The sequence below is a fragment of the Leptinotarsa decemlineata genome, unplaced genomic scaffold (genome assembly GCF_025532065.1).
Source record: "Leptinotarsa decemlineata unplaced genomic scaffold, Ldec_3_MD MMD2_tig00026330_RagTag_RagTag, whole genome shotgun sequence".
Classification (NCBI taxonomy): Eukaryota; Metazoa; Arthropoda; class Insecta; order Coleoptera; family Chrysomelidae; genus Leptinotarsa; species Leptinotarsa decemlineata.
Genome location: NW_027412690.1, coordinates 3,555,683 through 3,578,216, shown reverse-complemented (window position 1 = coordinate 3,578,216; position 22,534 = coordinate 3,555,683). Strand labels below are relative to the sequence as shown.

Here is a 22,534-nt window from a genome sequence, read left to right as displayed (position 1 = left end):
AGTGGCGATTCACATTGGATTTGAGACGCTGGAGATTAAATCCATTTGGAAAAACGTTCTTAGGTAGTTTATTCCACATAAACGCAATTCTCCAAATCAGAAATACGCGACAGCCTGTCGGGTATTTCTGATATGCACTGCTCTTGATGGAATCAAATGTGCCAAACCACTTGAACACTTTCCGTAAAAGTATATAGAAGACAGGCATATCTCCAACCTTTCTTCGATATTCCAGACTAGCAAGGATGCAAGTGATGTTCGCGTCTCCAATCAGGCGGATGGCTATTTTCTGGATAGAATCCAGCAGCTTCAGGGTATGCTTAGGGGCAGAGCTCCATACATGAGAACAATACTCCAAAGAAGGTCTAATATGAGCTTCATAAAGCAACAAAAGTTGCAGAGATGTGTACAGTTTTCTGGTTCAGAACAGTGTTCCAAGCTTTTGAAAAGTAGCCTTTGCAATTCCAGCGACATGATTGTGCCAAGACATATTGGTGTAACCACCAACAAACTTATCGAAGCAGAAAGCGGAATTATCTGACCTGACATTATTATGTACGATTCGAAGACATTTATCTTCTTTGAAAAACCAATGACTGGGTTTTGTGACATTAAATTAAACCTGGTTAGTTTCACTCCAATTCGAAATCACTTTTAGATCCTCATTAAGATATGCAACCTCCTGCTGACGGTGAAGATGTGCCTCCTTAGCCGATGTCCTGAAATCCAAATGAAATGACGAGACAAGTGTGCTGTCGTCAGCAAAACATTATATTGAATTCTTGTTTTTTTCCAATAAGTCGTTGATATACAATAAAAAAAAGCGATAATATGGATCCCTGAGGAACACCAGGGATCCATATTATCGTCCGTCGATATCCATCGACGGCCACTTGCAGGGAACGTTCTTTCAGGAAACTGGAGACCCTTACACAAAAAAGGTCCGACAAGCCATAGCATAGAAGTTTGGCCAGCAAATCTTCATGCCACACACGGTCGAAGGCCTTAGAAATATCAAGCGCAACAGCTCTTGACTCGCCATGTTTCACGATTTCGCCTGTTGATCTTTGTTTCCGAAAGCCATATTGATTATCGCTCAAGATTTTAATGTTTTCCAAATATTTGAGGAAACGGTGGTGTACGGCTTTCTCCTTGATTTTTGATATCACTGATAGCAAAGCTACTAGTATATAGTTATTTGGTTTCAGATTTCAAATCTACCCTCCTCGTTTCTCCAACAGCTCTATTTCCAGCTATTGTCCATATTTGTATACTAGTTACACAACTTTCATAAAACCGAGTGATTCTTTTAAAAATTAATTTTTCTTTACAATATCCACATCAAGAAATATTTGAAGAAACGATCCTAACGCGAAACCAGTGGGAAGAGAATCGCACAGTCGCTTGGGCGCCACAGCATGCGTCGCCACGTCATCATTCGTTTTTACGTGCGGCTATAAATGTTTCACAGCAAAAAGCATCGCCATGCTTTCCTCGAGAAATCATCTTGCGGTGATTCGTTTATAGAATATTCTACCTATGCAATTGAAATTTGCTGAGTCTACAAGATTAAAAAAAAGAAACTCAGAAATGTTCTACTAGCGAACTGCTTATATAATTTCCAAGAATTCTCTGCCTATTGCCGAACAAATTGGGCATCTTGTCATTCGTTTTTGTCACTGGTTTATATGTGATATATTTCAATTCGTATTGAGATTGTTCGCCCCATGGTTTCGCCCCTTTCGATTGATTTTTTGATTCCTAACTTTTCACTTTTATATTTATTGTACTGTTCCACATTTGTTTCAAGTCTGGACCGGTTGACGAAACATATCCTAACACCAAACCGTTATTTTAACACCTCGACACGTGTTTCGATCACCGAGTGATCATCTTTAAGAGAAACATTGAACTTTTGATCTTCCTCTTGAAGATGATAACTTGGTGATCGAAACACATGTCGAGGTGTTAGAATAACGGTTTGGTGTTGGGATAAAACTCCAGTAATATTGGTTGATTGATGATGCCGTTACAACAACACTCATCACATTTAAAACTGACAATCTGCGAACCCATTTTGTTCCACTTTACTCGACACTCGTGTGCCTGGAGACGAGATCCAGAGAAAAAAAATGCCTGAGGGGGACGCAAGATGTCGCAGGTATTCGTTGTCGTCGTGAAATTTTGACATCCACGTGAACGGCCTGGCGAACACGAAATATTGGATTCGAAGACGCTTCGCTATAAATCCGGCAGTTGGCACGTTCGGAATAGGAAATTACGGATTTTATATTTGCCATCCACCTCTGGCAGGTGTTCCGGCGAATAGGAAAGATCGATTCGATTTTCTCCTGGATACAAATCGTGTACTAGATGCAGAGTATGCTGTTTGATACTCTATGAATAATTCAGCATTGACGAAAAGGCTAATACAAACAGACCTATTCTGAATTAATATTGTATACTTTCTGTATAGAGATTTGTATATTGAGAATGTAAATTCGGAAAATCCCGGCCTATAAATTGTGCAATGTTGGATGGCAAAAATATAAATGTTGAAAATGAGCAATGAATGCCAGTGTGTCGTTTAAAAACAACCCCCAGTCTGAAGATTGAGGCAACTCTCTCTCTCTCTAGAGATAGGTCTGATGAAACTATTTTATAGCGTTACACGTGTTGCGTTTTTGTGAAACTGTTTAGTGAAAATCTCACAATAAAGTTTTTCTTGAATTCACTGTCTACTCGTTCATCCTCTTAATGATTATACACAGCATATTGCAGAAGCTGCCTCCATATTTGCAACCAAGTATCTTCAGGCACAACAGATTATCACAACTGCAATTTGTGTTGTCTATAATGTTTTTATTGGTCACAACTGACATCATGAAAACGGAAACTTTTAGCAGAAAACACACATACATGATGCTTACTTCTGTGATCACTCTTTTTCTGTTAGTTGGGATCCGTCGGATTTCTCTATTTCTTCCAAGTTTCTGGTAAACATTGAAGCCTCATGCTTTTACCAATTTTGTTTATGTCAACCATTGCAACAATTTTGTTTCTTCTGCTGGTTTGTGTAGGTGTCTTGTTGGATGTTATCATGTTGATGTTGATATAAATGAAACTTCTCTCGCAACTGTTCAAGAAGCAAACAGTATGGGAGTTCTCTCCCAGATGTCGATCTCAAATTTGATAAGCATGTCAATATACTTTTATAAGGTGCATATTTCACGTTGAGGATTATATAGATACGACGGTAGCCTGGTGGGTTGACGTGGGTGGTTTGCTCGACACACTCAATCGACCGCTGTGTGAATCGGTGGTTCAAGCCAGAGGCCGAACGATCGATTTTTACTTGCTATCGTCCAACCCGTGCTAGGAATCATACGTCAAAAGGTAAGACCCCGTTAGTCCTTAGCTCGCACAAGTTTCTCAACTTCTGAGAGTTGTCATTCGTAAGGAGGTGACAGCTGATTAACGGAAAAACAGATTTCAAACAGATTTTCTGCTCTTTGGTCTATGTTTAAGAGTGAGAAGGCCGGTTTTGCCGGGTATGCCTACAGACACGTACGCTTTATCAAAATGTGTAATGACAGATATGTTTAAAGGATTTCTGCCCATTTCATTTCATTCAAAAAAGGTTTGGAGGAGGAGATTTTTTGAGAAAATCAAACACTTTTCCAAATATTATTGTGTGAAATGTCTTGTTTGAAGGAGTTTTATTGAACTTCTGCACAGGATAATGCTTACTAAAAATTCAAATATGTCTTCATCCGAACTTTACAATGCCTATGTAGCTTACAATAAGACACTCAGTTTCCAAAAAAAAATTATTATAAGATCATATTTTGCAAAATTAAATTCATAGAAACGCCTCTAGTTAGGCAAATTATTCACGTCAGATCATCGCTAGTTGACTGAATTCAGGCGCGATAGAATAGTCAGAGAGAAAGAAAGTGGTCAAAATTATAATTACGGGTTAGAGCGCATAAGGTATATTTAGACAAGCTTTTATTTATAAGCTTGTAGGATTAGGTTCACTTGCAGGTAACAAACTAACCAACAATGTAAGAAATATTGCAAGTTGAATTTGACTCAGTTATGATCATCCGATTGATTTGAAATTTTGCAGGTGTACATAATCCCGGTGACAATGCATTATGAAAAAACCAAATGGAGACTTCATATGGCGAACGAGTTTTGTGATTATAGTCCGATTCGAATCAAATTTGGTATCTAGGGGTTTTTGGGGTCGGAGATTATGATGCGCATGTCAAAATTGTTAAATTCAACGTGGTGGCTCCAGAATGGTGGACAAGTTTTGTGATTATCGCCCGATTTATTCAAAATTGGAATCTCGGGGTTTTCAAGGTAGGCGATTATGATTTTTTTGGAAAAAAAGAAGATGGAGGCGAAATAAACAGAAAAAAAATTCATTTGTAGTTGTCAATAACAAGAGAAATAAAAAGTTGAAAATAAAAATAATAAAAAAACATTTTCAAACAAAAGCTTCAATACAAACACACTAAAAAAAGGAAAATAATCATTTATTGTTTGATCTAGGTTACTCTGTGAGTTTTTCATTTTAAACTATTACTCAATTTTTCGTTTAGAATCTAGGTGCAAGAGGTCTCAGGGTCTCGTATTCACTTGACTTGCATCAAACTGCTGCGCTATCGAAAGATTGCGAAATTATTGACATATCGTATTGCTGTAGGTCTAGTGACATCTGACTTTTTTATGAATATAGGTATTTACTTTTTGAAAATACTTCACCTTCCACTGATTTCTATCATTTTGCGAAATACTGGGTGTTCTATAAATGAACGGTAATTTATACTTATATAATAGAATATAAGTAGTTTAGGTTATCAATGTCAATAAGTTATTTCAAAGATGACGTACCATACGTCACTTTTACTTCAGGGAGGAAAAGTACGGCTTTACTTCCTACAATGAGGTCAGGAAATGTATACTTTCGATAGAGGTAGGCGGAAAACATATTCATTGTCTATTTCTCAGTAATTTTTTTTCCTAATAAAAGTGTGTGTATTACTTGAAACCCAAAGTGAACTACGTGCAAATATACAAAGAAACAAAAATGAAAAATATTGCTCTTTGTCATGACTTGGGGAGTTTAAAAAGGTTTCAATGAAAAAGTTATATTATCAAATAAATTTATTTGCTGTTAAAACAATCAATTAAGGAACCAGCACCACATCATCTCAAGATCTTGAACTGTCAATGTCCTCTCTCTCATAAAATGCAAGGTGTCTCTGCATTTTACTTTTCCAAAAATTTTCGTCCCTTTCAATTTCCGTAATTTTGATTCCCTTGAAAGTCCAAACTCCGAAAATACACTTTTTATATCCAGTTACATGCAACTGGTCTTGTATTTGATAATACCATTTGTGACTCGTATAGACAGCTCCAGTTTTCTTTCTACAAGCTATCTTTCCATTTTCGATTCCTTCTTGAGGAGTAATCGATTTCGCCGAATATGGATATTTCACCTCTATAACCGTCTTGCAAGACTCAATCTGGTGAAGCACCAAGAAATTGTTGATCTTGCTGGCGTAGATAAGTACTTGGGATAAATAATTTGTTCTACTAATCGTTTCCTGGATGTTTTTGGCAGCATTTTGCCGACATCTCCAAAATTTGATGCCGCTATTTTTTTCCCTTTCGTCATGCCATAATTTGCATTCACTTTGGGTTTCAGAAAGGATTTCTATTTTTTTCAGCTCTTCAACGGTTTTTCCAAAATTTTCAGCTATGTAATTCTCTTTACATACTTTAAATCCTTCATCATCGATTTATGTTGCAACTGAAACGTGTTTCAGTTTTTTAAACTATTATTTATTATGTTGCTATTCCATAGGCGTATATAATTGAGTCGGTTAAAAAGTGAAAAATGTAGTGTTATTCATCGAATCGTACAACATCCAATGTTGTTTTATGATTTGATATAACAAATCCCAGAAGACTGTTTATAGTTGTATGGATACAGTGTCACCCTGTAACAAAAATATTGTACACTCGCATTAATAATCAATAGATTTATTTAATTAAACATCGAAAATTGAATTTCGATTAACATTTTCAATACTTTCTATGGAAACAACTTTTTAATATATCACATACTTGCACAGCTCACCTGATTGAATGAGGCATACCTGAGATATTTTCAATTTTCATTTTCACCTTCATGTAATTACTTCATCACCTGAAGAATATGAATTTATGATAAAATCATTGCCTATTAAGCAGCGTTGCTATTGATGAATTATACTTAGTATGTGAACTGAAATGCCTATACTCAAGTTTTCTTACCAGTATAACAAGTGAGCAGATGAGCTCCAAAATTAACCAAAATAGTATTCTTCTCAATGTATTAGACGCTCTCATGCAACAAATTCATACCGTTGATACTCTGGTGGAAATGTGTTCGCAAATGACGGGAGTTTCAAAATCTTCTATTCAGTAATGAGAAAAAAAATTGAGCTTTGACATCACCAAAGCCATCTTTCGGAAGAAAAACTATACCTGTTGATGAAAACAACAAACTTGCAATTAGAATAAAAGTGCATTTATTTCGTTTTGAGAAAGAAATACCCACCCTCGACAAAATGATGGGAGCCTTGCAAGAAGGCCAAAGTATGTCTCCAATGATAAGCAGGAATGTATTGCAGTAAACTGGGGAACGCCAGCAACCAACTAGAGAGCCATACACAAAAATGATCCGACAAGCCATAGTATGGAAGTTTGGCCAGCAAACCCTCATGCCACACACGGTCAAATGCTTTAGAAATATCGAGCACAACAGCTCTTGACTCTCCCTGTTTCTCGATTTATCACCTGGACGAAACTTGGATTAACAAAAGATATACCGTTATAAGGCAAACAGGCAATGCAAACACCTTACAAGTTTTCAGAAGGATGATTTACCGGATTAAAGTCGCGTTCCGATAAAGAAAAGCGACTAACTAGTACCCACATTGGAAGTGTTGATGGTTTTGTTGTGCGCGGTTTATTGATGTTTGAGTCAAAGCATTCTGGCGATTACCATGAACATTACAAGATATAAACGGTGATGTGATCGAAGAATATTTTGGGCAAATATCAGAACCCATTATTTTTACAATATTTTTACAGACAGCAAGAGCGCAGTAGGGGCTCTGACAAACCTGAAGGTGACATCAAAACTGGTCTGGGATTGCCATGAAGAACTGAATGAACTTGCAAACAGGAACAAATTAACTTTGTACTGGGTGCCAGGGCATTCAGGAATCACAGGTAATGAAAAAGCTGATGAATGCGCTAGACGCGGATCATCAATTTCATATATAGATCCTGAACCAGCTCTGGGGGTACCAAAATCATTGGTAAGATACCAGATTAGGGCATGTACCAATAAGAAGCACAGAGAGTACTGGACAAAAGTACCTGGCAATATAGTAGGGATCGACTCAGAATAATTACAGGATTACTAACCGGTCATTGTCCGCTTAGAGGACACCTGAATAAAATGGGGCTGTACAACGGCGACCTTAGCTGCAGATTATGCAGCGAAGGGATAGAAACAGCTCTACATATCTTATGCGAATGTGAGGCACTGAATCACAGGAGGCAGGCACGTACGAAATTACGTCCTGAAGAATATGACGAACATCCAACCCGAACCTGAACAAACTAGTACAGGGTATCATGAGAAGATGGGAGAATAAACGCAATAAGCCCAAGAGGCTGCGGTGTTTTCTGGAGGCTTGGACTAAATGGACAAATCAGACAGCTCCCAAGGTACAAAAAAAATGGCTTCGACAAAAAAATATACCATTTGAGGAAAGTATGATTGAAAACGACCTGTCGTACACAGTATGTTCAAATACAGCTTCTTTCACAGAATATGTACAGAAACGAAATATTATTATTCTGTCTGCCCCTTCATCATTGCTAACTTGATCCCATTCAACTTCTTTGGGCTCAAATGAAGGGTTTTTATTGCCGAAAAATGGCGAAAGTGTAAGGAACATATTATAAAAGAAGAGGACAACATGTGGAAATTTCGGTTGAGAAAATTGTTGAAGTAGATTTATCTACTTCTACAATTCTAGAAGTAGGTTTATCTGATAATAGCCTAACATAATTTTGGCTTGAATAATTTCATCTTGAATGAGCATACATTTTCATGCGAATATTTTAATTTGGAGTATTATAACAAACAGGTCGTTACTTTTATGATGTGGTAACATTGCTATAATTTAACCTGTAACAAATATGAAGAGGATTCAGTGGGGAAAATGAGTATTTATCATGGGGAACAGTTCAATAGGCGAAGAAAATTCACAAGGACTTTCACTCTTCTCGAGTCATGAGGGACAGCTGAAAATGCTGTTTTTGGTTTTCCAGGAAACATAAAAAATAACGTATCGCTAGTGCACCAAAGCTCTTCAAAAAGTATAGCAGCAATGAATAGGAAATCCAAAGCCCTTTTCTATGAGTTATCACCCCATTTCAATTGGAAAAATTTTGGGGGTGAAATCAAAACTTGCCCGTCTCACAATTTGTGAAAAGAACTTTCTCGGGCAGGATCAACCTTACGTTATCATTTCTATGGCCCGCTCTTTATGAGTCATTTTGAAGAATCGTGCTTATAAATAATTCGAGGCGAACGAATGGACGTACTCGAAATCCGATCCTCATATTTTCCAATACATTCATAAAATAAGATTGATGATTATGAGTCTGCCACACATTATGTATCTCAAGTTTCATCTCCAATATGACCGTATCGATTTTAATATTAACCGCCTGATCGTAAAACTCTTCCGCTTCCCTCGTTTTTTTATTTGTGGCGAAAATCCGATATTGGAGTCAATATATCAGCCGGAGTTCGAGTTATGACATCGACATTTTTTTGCTCCGGCAATTTCCAGATTTTCGGAAAGCTTCCTGACACTTTTGAATAGTCGCCGAGTCTTCGTCAATCCATATCAACCGCAAACATTGGCGTAGCTGAAGGTTCGTAAACAGGAAGCTGGAAATTTTTCTTTATTACTTATGAAGACGTTTTTGAAAAAGGCAAATATGGATCATCTTATCATCGTTGATTATCATAGTTATTAGGCTGTCTCAAAAGTTTTGTCCTTTTCAATGTTATGTGTTTTTCTAGCTCCATATCTCAATAAATATATTGATGCTGTTTATTTTTTTCTAAACTTTGATGTTTTGCCTTTCTTCAGTTTTTTACTATATGATGTCGTTGATCGATGTTCGGCTAATTTTGAATTGAACCAAAACGCTGCCGAAACAGCCGAAAAAATTACCCAGGAATTTTACCCGGATAATTTAGCCTCGAAGACCAGTCTCTTTGCTATTAGTGATATCAAAAATCATGGAGAAAGTCGTAAACCACTACATCTTTGAATATTTGGTAGGCTTCAACATCTGGAGCGATCATCAATATGACTTTCGGAAACAAAGATCAACAGGCGACCTTCTATCGTATGTCACTCATAGTTGGAATAATATAATCGGGAAACATCTAGAGCTGTTGCGCTTGATATTTCCAAAGCATTTGCCCATGTGTGGCATGAGGATTTACTAGTCAGTCTTTGATGCTATGGCTTGTAGGATCATTTCTGTGTATGGCTCTCCAGCTTCTTCAAAGAACGTTGCCTGCAAGTGGCCGTCGATGGATATATCTCGAATACTTTCACCGTCAACGCTGGTGATCCCCAGGGATCCATATTGTTTCCAACTTTCTTTTTATTGTATATCAACGACTTATTGAAAAAAACCAAGAATCCAATTTATTGTTTTGCTGACCACAGCACACTTGTCTCGTCATTTCATTTGGATTCCAGGACATCGGCTACAGAAGCACATCTTCACCGGCAGCAGGAGGTTGCATGTCTTAATGAGGATCTAGAAGTGATTTCAAATTGGGGTGAAAGTAACCAGGTTCAATTCAATGCCACAAAAACCCAGGCATCGGTTTTCTCCAAGAAAATAAATGTCTCCAAACCGGATATAATAATGTCAGGTCAGACAATTCCGCTTTCTGCTTCGATAAGTTTGTTGGGAGTTGAAATGAACACCAATATATCTTGGCACAATCATGTTGCTGGAATCGCAGAGGCTGCTTCCCAAAAGCTTGGAACACTGTTCCAAACCAGAAAACTGTACACACCCCAGAAACTTTTAATGCTTCATAAAGCTCAGATAAGACCTTCTTTGGAGTATTGTTTTCATGCAAGGAGCTCTGCCCCCAAACATACCCTGAAGTTGAAGTTGCACATCACGGGCAACCTTGATAACCTGGAACATCGATGAAAGGTTGGAGATTTGTCTCTCTTCCAAAGCACATTTGATTCCACTAAGAACGGTACATATCAGAAATATGCGACGAACTGTGGCTGCTCATCGTTTTGAGGTTCAACTCAGTACTCCTCGAATTCCTCGATTCCATCAAGATTCCACCAATAGCAGTTCAAGAACTCTTTCATCTGAAGAACTGTGTTTATGTAGAATAAACTTCCTGAAAACGTTTTTCCAAATGGATTTATTCTCCAGCGATTCAAATCCAATGTGAATCGCTACTTTCGCACAGGCACCGCTCTGAGAGCGCCTCAAGGATTTTCCTGTTGTGCTTGTGTTTTGTCTTTGAAAAAAAAGATAGGCCTCGAAGTGATCGACCTACACTAATCCGGTTCGTGGATTAGATGACCCTGGTGGAGACTGTCCCATTACAAACGGTGCGTGGGATGGCAGAAAAACTGGACATCAGCTTTCATGCGGTTTTTGATCGTATGTATTGTAAACGTATCGTAAACGTATTGGAAAAGTCGAAAATCTCGAAAACAGGCTGCCTCACGATTTAAACAAGCTACAGAAACTGTCACGTCTCGAAGTCTGTTTTTCTTTGCTTTTGGGTAACTGAAACCATCCTTTTTTAGATCGCGGATCTACACGTGTGATAAGAAGTGAATCTAGTACAACAGGAGACGTTCAGGACAATGGTTGGACACCGATAAGCCACCCAGGCTCATCGTGAGCGTCTCACTCACCATACTCCCCAGACCTCTGGCCAACCGACTACCATCTTCTCAAAAACTTTGATAACTTTTTCACCGGTAGAATCTTCGCCAATAAGGATCAGGCAAAAACGACTCCATCGAATCCCGATCACACATTTTTTCAACATAATGCGTAACTTGATATTATACAAAAAGTTTATATATGAAAGAAGCTTTAATCGATAACGCTGCCTAATCCCTTTGAGATACAACAAAACAAACCACCGTTTGTATTGAAGTGATTTTCAATTTTTTTCGAATTTTACAAGCTTGTTAACAGATTTGAAATCTGTGGAAGAATAAAATGGAAATGAATGAAGTGTAAAAATTGACGAAAAAATTTTTTTTCCAATTACAGAGCTGCAATACTCTTCTTAACTCGCATTTCACCAACTACGTTGGCGTCTTTAGAAGATGAAGAAAACTTTTTTTCCATCGAGGAAAGTGTTGCAGTTTTAGTGATTGGGAAAGTGCTTGATTTGGATTTATTCTACGCCAAAAGTTCCAGTTTTACCTTTTTTTTAATTATGTGACAGAAATATTCAGATAAGTTTGTTGAAACATAAAAAAATTAATGATAACAATAATAATAACATTGGAGACTACGTCTTATCAAAGCGCCTGACTTTTGCTTTCCTCAGGTCGAATGGGCTGAAGTCGTAAACTGTGGGGTTCATCATAGCTTTCCAGAATTGTGTCTTCAACACCTCAATCTACCACAGTCGCGTGATGGGTACAGAGGATTCTGACACAAGGTGCAGAGCCTGCCGCAAGGCGCCCGAGACCCTAATGCACTTGCTATCAGCATGTCCAGCTCATGCGGTCTCGGCCTATATCAATCGACATAACGCGCCCTTATAGTACTATATTACCATCTACGGCAGTCTTACGGTATTGACGAGACACTGGTGGGCATATTGAATCCGTTGTAGGGAACAAAAAGTGCCGAATTTATTGGAACTATTCGTCCTTCACCCTCAGGCTCATACAAGCTAATAAGCTTGATGTAGTCCTTCTCGACCACCAGAGCAAGACGATATTTGTCGTGGAGTTTTCAGCACCTGACGAGGCGAATATCGTCCGGAAAGAGAAGGATAAACGGATAAAATATCGAGATTTTCTCTTCGAACTCCGCAGACACTATCCAGACCACTCTGTCAAGATGGTTTTTCTGATTATTGGAGTCCTTGGTGCAATGATGCCCTCTCCACTCTCGAATCTTGAAATTATACCGACCTGCCGCACTAAGGCAGACATCTTAGCCGTACAGATGCAGAAGGCTGTCATTCTTGGCTCACTGCGCTTGCTCAGGGCGCATGCTTCTCGGACCCAATGATAACTTACCCCACGGTGCAAGGAGTGGTCGTTGGTTGATAATGCTGGCGTGCCCTCCCGAATGTATCGGGGCTTCGGGGTATAGGGCCTGACCAGCGCATACTTCGATATAAAAATAATAATAATAATGCCTTTTTCAGATGGTTCCATTTAATTATAACCAATAAAATTGCAAAAATGAATAAGCAATGGGTGTTAAAATTAGAAAATGTATGAACACCAATTTGTTATGAAAATAAATTGTTGTAACCTTAAGTGGAAATGAAAAAAACCGAAATGAAACGAAAATAGAATGAAATGATAGAGTCAAAATGAGAGAGATAAGTTTTCAAGCCATGCTACTTCATAACGTTTCTATTGTTGTTATCCACAATTGTATTCAGGTGCACACTGACCTATTCCTGATATTCGAGAATATTTATAGGTCACTTGGGTGCTTTCATTGCTCCCCACTTTCGTTGTTCAATGTAAAACAGACCGCTCCCGCTTGAATAGTAGATACATTGCGTATCTCCACACCAGTCTGGCTCAATGCCTCATTCATGTATGCAGTTTTTCCAACGTTTTCCCAAACCAGTGTTTTTCCTTGTGAATGATTTCAGCTTCGGACCATTTGATGTTGAGTTGGTTAGTCCAGACAGACATACACCGTTGTTTTCGATTTGGTAGTTTCTCCATGCTGGGTATTTTTCTTGTGCTAGCAAACACTGGTTGTGACGACGTCTTATCTTCCTTCTATTTTCTTTTTATCTTCTGATCAAAGTCTGTTTCACGAGCTTTTTAGAGTAACCATCCTGTTGAAGATCTCTTGCACAGTTTCCTAGCAAGACTTACCTTTATTTCGATGATTAGTTAGTAAATGGCCTATTCCTTACAATTCAAGACCATTTGCAGGTCATTGAGATGCTTTCTTCTCTACCCCCTCTTCTCTTCTTTTTCCATTTCTGCCTTGGCTGATTCTGCCTTCGTTGTTCAATATGTACGCAACTTACTTGAATTTTCTCTCATGCCACTGTTCCTCCATGTGAATAATTTCAGCTCTTGCCTAGTTCCCTATCAAGACTTTCCTTTATTTCGATGATTAGTCAGTACATGGCCTATTCCTTGCACTTCAAGACCATTTGCAAGTCATTGAGATACTTTCTTCTCTACCCCCTCTTCTCTTCTTTTCACATTTTTGCCTTGATTAGAGGTCTCTGTACTTGCGGAGACTCTATACTAGGGAGACTCCAATGATGTACTTATCAGCCTCAGATCTTCTGCACTGGTTGTGACCTCTATAACGTTGGCAAGGTCATTTGCTGAAATTGATCTGTATTTTTTTTAGTTGCCGCGCTCCTGTTTTTTTCAATAAAAGGTAGGCTTCGCTAACTTGATATCAAGTTTGCTCCGCCACCCTCGTGAATTTTTTTAATGAACTCGAAGGCTGAAACTTCTAGTATTACTATGTCGGGGGTTTGAGGAGTTTTTAAAAACCCCACGCGGTAAAAATCTTGCGCAAAATAGTATCAGTTATTGTGAATATAGAGTTTCATCAAGCAGCGACCAGTTCCTTCCAATATCTTGTGTTGTAAGAATCGCAATATGTAAAATTGATTTCTTCATCAATTTCTTCAAGAGATCGTGAACGAAACAAACCAGAATTGATTTGTCGTATATCTCCGCTGAAAAAAACCAATGTTTTCTGAATGAAGACGGTAATCCTATAACTTGATGAAAGGTAGAACATGAACCTCTGACCTAGAATGAATCTAAAACAAGCATTTTTTCTGAACACCGATACGGCAACACTTTTCCCGACGCGCGTTTCACCAATCAAGTCGGCGTCTTCAGGAGATGAAGTAGTTTGTGTTGTAAAAAATATTTCGCAATACATATATTTTATCCGTTTATCACGAAAGGTCGTGAGCCAGTAAGTTATTTGACAGAATTTATAATGTTGAATAAATTGAGTTGTAATGAACTCCCCGATCTCAACTGATTTTCCATTCTATTCTCTCCAGGTGGATAGGATCCCGCCGCTCGGGGACGGTGCGCCGCTGCACTGGAAATTCTCCGACACGCAAACGGCACTCTGTGATCAGGGCTATGGCTCAGAGCGCTCCCCCGAAGAGGAGTATCCACCGCCGCTGCCTGACCACGACCACCTCCAGTACCATCACCACCTAGAGCCGCACGCCCCCTACCCCTTCGTGACGCCAGGTGAGGAAAAAATATTTCTTGGGAGTGGTTTATCTAGTTATTTCGTCATTGTGTAGTCAAAAGTGGAAATGTATAATGCAATGACAATTTCTGTTTCAAAAAACTGAAAAAATTATTGAATGAGAGGCCCTCATTATCTCTTTTTGAATCATATGGAAAGCATTTTGTTATATTAAGCTAAAATGGGATGATTAAATACGGAGTTCCACAAGGGTCCGTTCTAGGTCCTCTATTGTTCGTAATACATGTAAACGATATTTTTTCCAACGTGGCTCTCTACGGCTGCAGCGCCTTCGTTGATGAAACAACTATAACCATTCTTCCAAATATATATTAAACGTAGGGTTCAGCAAGCGTTTGCAATGAAAGCGCAAAAAATGTGTTTATGTACGACATCACATTAAAAGCCTCTAAAACTATCATTGTTTCTCCACTATATTATGCTTGTTATATACATATAAACCTTCCTCTTGAACCACTCTATCTATTTAAAAAACCCGCATCAAAATCCGTTGCGTAGTTTTAAAGATCTAAGCATACATAGGGACATGCAGTGGGAAACGATTTTGTTTTATATTACATACTGATACTGTAACGAATCTGAAGCCGCCCCTAACCGATACGCCAGCCGACTCATCGAACAAACACATGACCTCACCGCGAAAAAATGCAGTCTGGAACCGCCGGTAATATTCTAGTCGAGTACCGCACCGTCTACAAAATTCTCGAAAGGACCTTTACCGACCCAAGAGGGCAGTTCAAAAAGTGAATCGAGCGGCTAAACAAGAAGTCCAACGTCATTTCCGAAATCCGCTAGCCACACCAAACGAAATCCACACGAAACCCACACCAAACAATGACTTTTTCAGGATGCATTGAACGCTCTTGGATCTCATTTGAATTTGTACCGTTTCAAATTCGACAATTTTGTTTGTTCACGTACCCATTCATCCAGAAATGGGCCGTTTTGCTGAATGATTTTTTCGTTTAAAATTAGGGGTCAGTTGCCAACTGTTCCAGAGTCCATTCAGCGAACACACGGCGTTGTCTCTAGTCGTTTACCTTCAGTTTCTGGATCAGTTGAATTTTGAACAGGTGCAGCCGTAAGTCACGCAAAATTCGACGTGTTGTGGTCTGCAGAAGGCCAAGTTCTTGTGAGCAACGCGAAATCTACCGCCTTGTATTCCCTTGCGTTTCGTGGACATACAGGTGTTGGTCGATCGTTTACTCAACCAGTGAACCCAAATTCATCCACCACATTTCGAAAAGTCCTCTTGGTAGGACGATTATGGTGACCGTTAAATGGGCGAAGCGTGGAGACGTTGCCCGAACAAAACTCCACGACAAATATTGTCTTGCTCTGGTAGTCGAGAGGGACTACGTCAGGCTAATTAGCTTGTATGAGCCTGACGGTGGGGAACGAATAGTTTCAATAAATTCGGCGCTTCTCGTTCCCCCCGCAGGGCAATACCGGTGTCTCGTCAATACTGTAGATGGTTGTAGGCCAAGACTGCATATGCTGGATATGCTGAAAGCAAGTGCATTATAGACTCGGGCCCCTTGCGGCAGGACCTGCACCTTGTGTCTGGCCCCTCTATACCCATCACGCGACTGTGGTAAACTAAGGTGTTGAATACACCATCCTGGAATGCCATGATGAACCCCTCAGTTTCCGACTTCAGCTCACTCGAACTGAGGAAAGCGAAAGTCGAAAGTCAGGCGCTTTGATAAGCCAAGCCAATTTATATATGGTGAGCCAATCATTATCATTTTCATTACTATTATCATTATTATTATTAGTTTTATTTTCTTTAACCGTAGTTTGCGGCAAGCCGGTATGATTTTAAGATTCGACAGTAGAGAGGGCATCATTCCACCAAAGACTCCAATAATTAGAACAACCATCTTGACAGAATGGTATGGATAGAGTCTGCGGAGTTCGAAGAGAAAATCTCGATAATTTATCCGTTTTTCCTCCTCTTTTCGGACGATATTCGTCTCGCCAGAAGCTGAAAACTCCACGACAAATATCATCTGCTCTGGTGGTCGAGAAGGACTACATCAGGCTTATTAGCTTGTATGAGCTCGAGGATAGGGAACGAAAAGTTCTAATAAATTCGGCACTTCTCGTTCCCCACAACGGATTCAATATCCAACAGAACGTGAGGCAACACCGGTGTCTTGTCAATACCGTAAGAGTGCCGTAGATGGTAATATAGCATTCTAAGGACTGCGTTATGTCGATGGATATAGGCCAAGACCGCATATACTGGACATTATGTTAGCAAGTACATCAGGTTCTCGGGCGCCTCGCGGCAGGCCCTGCACCTTGTATCAGAAACCTCTATATCCATCATGCGACTGCGGCATACTAAGGTGTTGAAAACACCATCCTGGCAAGCCATGATGAACCCCTAAATTTCCGATTTCAGCCCACTCGACCTGAGGAAAACAAACCCTTTGATAGGCCAAGGTCTCCAATGTCATTGAAGAAGACCCCATGCGTTGGCTTATCCTTGTGTTTCCGCAGAAGTGAGGTGATCTCTGCGGCTTTTATCTGAGCTTTTTGCTGAATGGGTTCCAACTCGATGACAGAGTTGTGGTCACCTCGTTCAGTGTCGAAAACTAAACCTAGTTCATCAGCTGCTCGGGCAGCTGCCCTTAAGAGAATTGATTCAATTCCTGCTTTCTTATGGTCACAGACCATGCAGAGAATGGGATTCGAACTTCTGACGACTTTACAGGCTATATCCAGTAACATTGTGTCATGTAGACACTCCAAACTCAAAAGTTCACGGCCTCTCTGTTGTCAAGGGAAATACAAACGTGGAACAGAAGGATTGGGATGCAAACTCCTATAGAGATGCATCATTTTTCGGGTCTTTACGTCAAGTTGATTCAGCTCTGCCCGAGTCCTCCTCACTAGTCCAAACGAGTAGAGTAACATTGGAACGGCAAGCATATTTGTTGCAGCAACTTTGCTTTTCCTCGATAGTTCCGATGACCGGATCTGCCAAAGTTTGTGCTGATACTTGCCGTGGACAGAGTTTTTCACTGCTGTAACCTCTTGTGAGTGGCGTTGTTGCACCCCGAGGTAAGTATACGTCTCTCCGGCATCCAGATGGTGTAGGATGCTTCCATCTACGATCTGCACATCCTCTTCGTAGTCCTCGCATCGTCCTCTTTTGAGATGGACAATTGCACGTTTGTCTATCCCAAAGTTCATGCCGATAGCATGCATGTACTCTTCCACCACCCCCAAGGACTGATTTTATTATTATTTTTAAGTAATTATTTTCTAACATTTCTATTTCAACAACAAAATCGAATCAACAACTTTAAAGGAGTAACTCCTATTTCAGCAACCAATTTCCTGAACTCCACCCTGTATACCTGTGAGTTTATTTGTGTTCGTATAAAACAATAGAACAACCCATCTTGAGATTACATGCCATGTAACTCTGTGTGAAAGGAGACCACTTTGCATTGTAGAATCCGACGGTGATGTGTATTTTCATGGGTGGATCACCTAGGAGGCCTCATCTTAATGCAAACCCCTACTTCGAATCAAAACACCCTAGGATCGCAAAGTAAATAGGTAGCGTGGAACTGCTGAAAGCCGAAAGCACGACGTGTATTATCTGAAATAAAGGGGGACCGACCCGGCAGTTTATACTAACTTGGAATCTTGATCTGGTTTTTGGAAAGGAAAATATTTATGAACTGATTCAGAATATATTCCGCACTTCACGTTATTGCGCAAATCATGCGATTTGGTAGTCATATTATATAATTGAGGGTGGTGCGTTATTATGAAAAAAGTGCCCATTTTCAAACAACATCTTGAAAGTCTGCGTGGAAGACTGATCCATACTGGACAAGTGGATAACTGAAATTAAGATTTCCACAGTACAGTAAATTCCAGCTTCGTGTCATGTTTGTTTTAGACTCGCCTGTATACCGGGTGTTTCTGCCAAGTATGTTCTTGGGATGCTTGTTTAGTCTTTAATCTTGACAATAAGTGAAAACTTTGTGTGGACCATTTCGGTGACATGTGTTCCGAGAACATGTTGGATGTTCGTTCTTCTATATATTCCGACATTTCTGTTATGCTCGATTCCACATATAATTCGGTGAATTAACCGTTCTCTGCACCCTCCTCAGTTTGCTATTAGCGTTCATTCATTTTATCTTTGGCCACCAGCTCAGAGACGCATATGTTATCATGGGTTCAATTGCCATGCTGTAAAGCCAATATAACATGCCTAGTTTGAACCCCATATCTTTCCGCGAGTGCGTCTGACTACCATCAATTTTATCTTTTCCTTTTATACATATTTTCTAGATGTTGGTGAATGCTACTATGGTCGATTTTGTTGGGTTTATATTAAGCCTTTCCTCATCCGTTCATCTATAATATTCAGGACCTACCGTATTCACCTCATCACCTTATATGCTCCAAACCAGGATGAGTTAATCGTCTGCATAGCCTAGTACTTTGTATCCATCATGATCCTGACGACTATTTCTCCCATAGTGGATGTGTGTTAAGTCGTTTTTCGAATGTCTTCAATGCCAATGACATGAAACTGGTCTCAAGATCTTTGCCGAACTCTGTCCGAGTTTCCGATTTGTTATGTATCCTAGAGTCAAAGTTGCCCTGAGGATTTCACACAATTCTTCAAGTAGAAATGTTGGCCCTTTTTGCAGCATTATTGGATAAACGTCATTTGGTCCGAGCCACTTCTGAGGTTGAAATGAGACCATTCGATTTTCCCCAACTGTATCATTTTCTTTGCCACCAGCCAATCCTCTCTTGGCGCCCTTTACGACAAGAGGGATCCCTTGAACCTCTTTAGTTCTATGATTTGGCGTGAATCGTCGATCCACCACAACAACTGTTATTACTGCGTCGTAAACATAACAGGAAATAACCACCAAACCATTCCAAGTGGGTTTATCCTACTGTGCCGTCAGTTACTAGACTCGTCCTGTGTTCAACCGATACATCAGAACCCCAACCAAGTACATCTAAGGTACGTCATCACGAAATTGTTCAACGAATGGAGGAAAGTGACACACGCTGCGAAGATAGTGGTGGCGAATTTGAAGACGCCGAAAGACCAAGATCATTCAACCAAGAGGATCTAAATGATTCAATAAGATATCTCGGATTGTCCAAAGCTTCATCAGAACTTTTGGTCACCAAAAAAACGAATATCGCATTTTACCGTACCAGGGAAAAGAAATAACTTCCTTTGTTTTCTAAGGAGGACAATTTTGTTTTTGGCAATAATATTCCAGGATAGTGATTGAAATGGGATTAAAAAGGTACGAACGACCCTAATGATTGGCGTTTTATAGACTCGTCAAAACACAGTCTTAAATGTGCACTTATTTACTTGTGGGACAACAGAGCTAAACCTGAGCATTGGACCAGAAAAGATTGGGCGCTTGGACACAAATAAATACAAGATACAGATCTTCAGATGATGTTGTGCTGCAGGTTTTTCCGGGTTTTCCTGCAGCTGAAGAAGCAAATGCGCCACTGGAATCAATGAAGTCGCCCCGGGCGCCAATTAATTTTTATTGTTGTTTTTATTTTTATAGTTGTTTTAATAAAAAATTATTTTTATGCAAGGCAAGTTTAATGTAATAAACCCCCCTCTAGTACCTCGGGAACGTATAATATTACCTCCCTTACACATCAAACTAGGAGGAATGTTTTCAGTATATATCCAGATCGTTTCCAAAATTGAGTGCTGAGAAGTTAAAAGCTGGAATTTTCGGTGGATCACAAATTAGAAAATTAATAAACGATGTAAATTTTACTGAAAGTTTGACAACCGCTGAAAAAATGCCTGGAATGAGTTTATTTGGTTCATAAAAAACTTTTTGGAAAATAAAAAGTCCGTCGATTTTCCTGACCACGTCAAGCAGTTACTATTATACTTACAGCGACTGGGATGAAACATGAACATTTTTCCATAGCCACCTTGATCGATTTCCTGAAAATCTTGGAGATTCAAGCGAGGAGCAGGGAGAACGCTTTCATCAGGATATTCGCACGGTGGAGGAGCGCTATAAGAGCTATTGGAGTGAAAGTATGATAGCTAACTACTGTTAGATCATCCAGAAGAGTAGTTTCACTCCTACTCATTCAAAAAAGTATTGTTCTAATTGAATTGTTGTATGACGAAAAACCGTGTTTTTTTATAAAAATAGCTACCCTTCATATCTCAAAAGTAGAGCTGCTAGCAAAAATCTCTGAGTACAGATTTGGAATCAGGGTAGAAAATGCAGCTAGTTCCATAAAAAAACATTCCGTTCATTCCGTTCAACAAAAGTGTTGTGCAGGGTAATAGTAGCTAAGGACAGCAAAAATGGCCTAGTTAGGTTGGGACGAGATTCATTGAAGAATAGCAATAATTAATAGCTACCAATAATTCTCGAACTCAATAAAATGTAATATAAAAAATGATTAATAATATAATACTAAAAATTATATATTAATATTCCTTGCTCTCTAACGCTTTTATATTCTCAATTAAAATGTGACACCGTATGACCAGCTGCTTGAAAAGAATCTAAATGAGTTATTCATCGTAGCACGTCCAAATTATGAACGCTCAATTTCTTGTTCCTAACAGCGTTAACACAACCAAAACGAAAGCCGCTCGGTGCACACGAATTGATAGACCAGAAAGTTATAAAACCATCAAATTCACTGGGGCGTGTATTGGCCAAACTTCCAACCATTATGCATCATTTAGGAGGAAGGATATAGCGATGGTGTTCCGTTTATATGCAAGTTGTATTAACTTGTTTACAGTTGTTACACGGCTAGTTGGAATCCCGTTCCTCCTTCCCGGCATTGTTTTGTTATTTATAACGTTTTCAGAAGTTTCACGTGTTCGCAGTACCGTCCAGTATTTCCACTGAATAATTATAAATAATGGACTTCACAGAGATGAATCGGTCCCAAATATGAGATATGAACAATATTCTTTCATATTGGGATACAAGCTGTTTTGACAAGGAGTTTCAGATGTCATTTTGACGCCACCTTTCCGAAATTATACCGTAATGTAGGATTCTGACGATGAATCCAGATCCTTATATAATGCTTTGAAAAAAATCGTATTCTTCAATGTTTGTACATTCTCAGAATAGTCATGAGTTATCCAGTAGCTTTTGGTAACGCCAGATTCTACTGCATCTCAGCTGGCCATACTGGCCTGGAAGGCAATGAGGCTGCTGACTCCCTTGCAAAGGAGGATGCTGCAAGCAGTTCCATCGGACCAGAATCTATCATTGGTATCGCTTTAGGCTTTGCCAAATAAAGATTGAACACCAGGATGGCAAGAATATTGATAGACTTCTGGCAGAATCTTCTAGGATTGGCTCACTTCAAGGCGTTAATTCACCCTTCGAAGCTTGATACCAAACAGTTGTTGGACTACAGTAGGGATGAACTACGATGTCTAACAGGCCTTCTTACAGGTCACTGTCATTTGAATCGTCATATGCAGAGTTTCGGACTATCGGAAGACAGTGTATATCGCCTCTGTTTGGAAAATGATGAAAAAGCACAGCACATACTTTGTGTCTGCCCCGCTGGGGACCGAATCAGGTTTTTAGAGTTCGACAGAGCCGAACTCTTACCATCTGACCTGAAAGACCACTCACCCTACAAACTAATTGGCTTCGTTAAGAAGCTGGGTTTATTTGGTCGAGTGTGAATAGGTGTGAGCCACAGTGAACCCCTGCGGGTTGTGGTGGTACGTTAAAATGAGACATTCGTTTCTTTGGTGAACAAATTTCTTTCTTTCAATTGAGAAGCTAGAAGTTCTGATGAAGCTTTAGAATAGACCCATTCACTTTGGACCTAACCTAACCTAACTGCATCCCAGAGAATA

General features: G+C 39.5%; 1 protein-coding gene across 4 annotated transcripts in view; it reads left to right on the top strand.

The window, feature by feature from the left end:
• The window catches only part of LOC111512197 (tyrosine-protein phosphatase non-receptor type 13), a 261,752-nt gene that overhangs the window by 181,859 nt on the left and 57,359 nt on the right, over window positions 1–22,534 (top strand). For all 4 annotated transcript variants that reach the window (XM_074183059.1, XM_074183061.1, XM_074183062.1 and 1 more), the window contains one exon: window positions 14,417–14,615. In XM_074183059.1, the coding sequence (XP_074039160.1) occupies window positions 14,417–14,615 (199 nt within the window). The remainder of the gene's footprint in view (window positions 1–14,416; window positions 14,616–22,534) is intronic.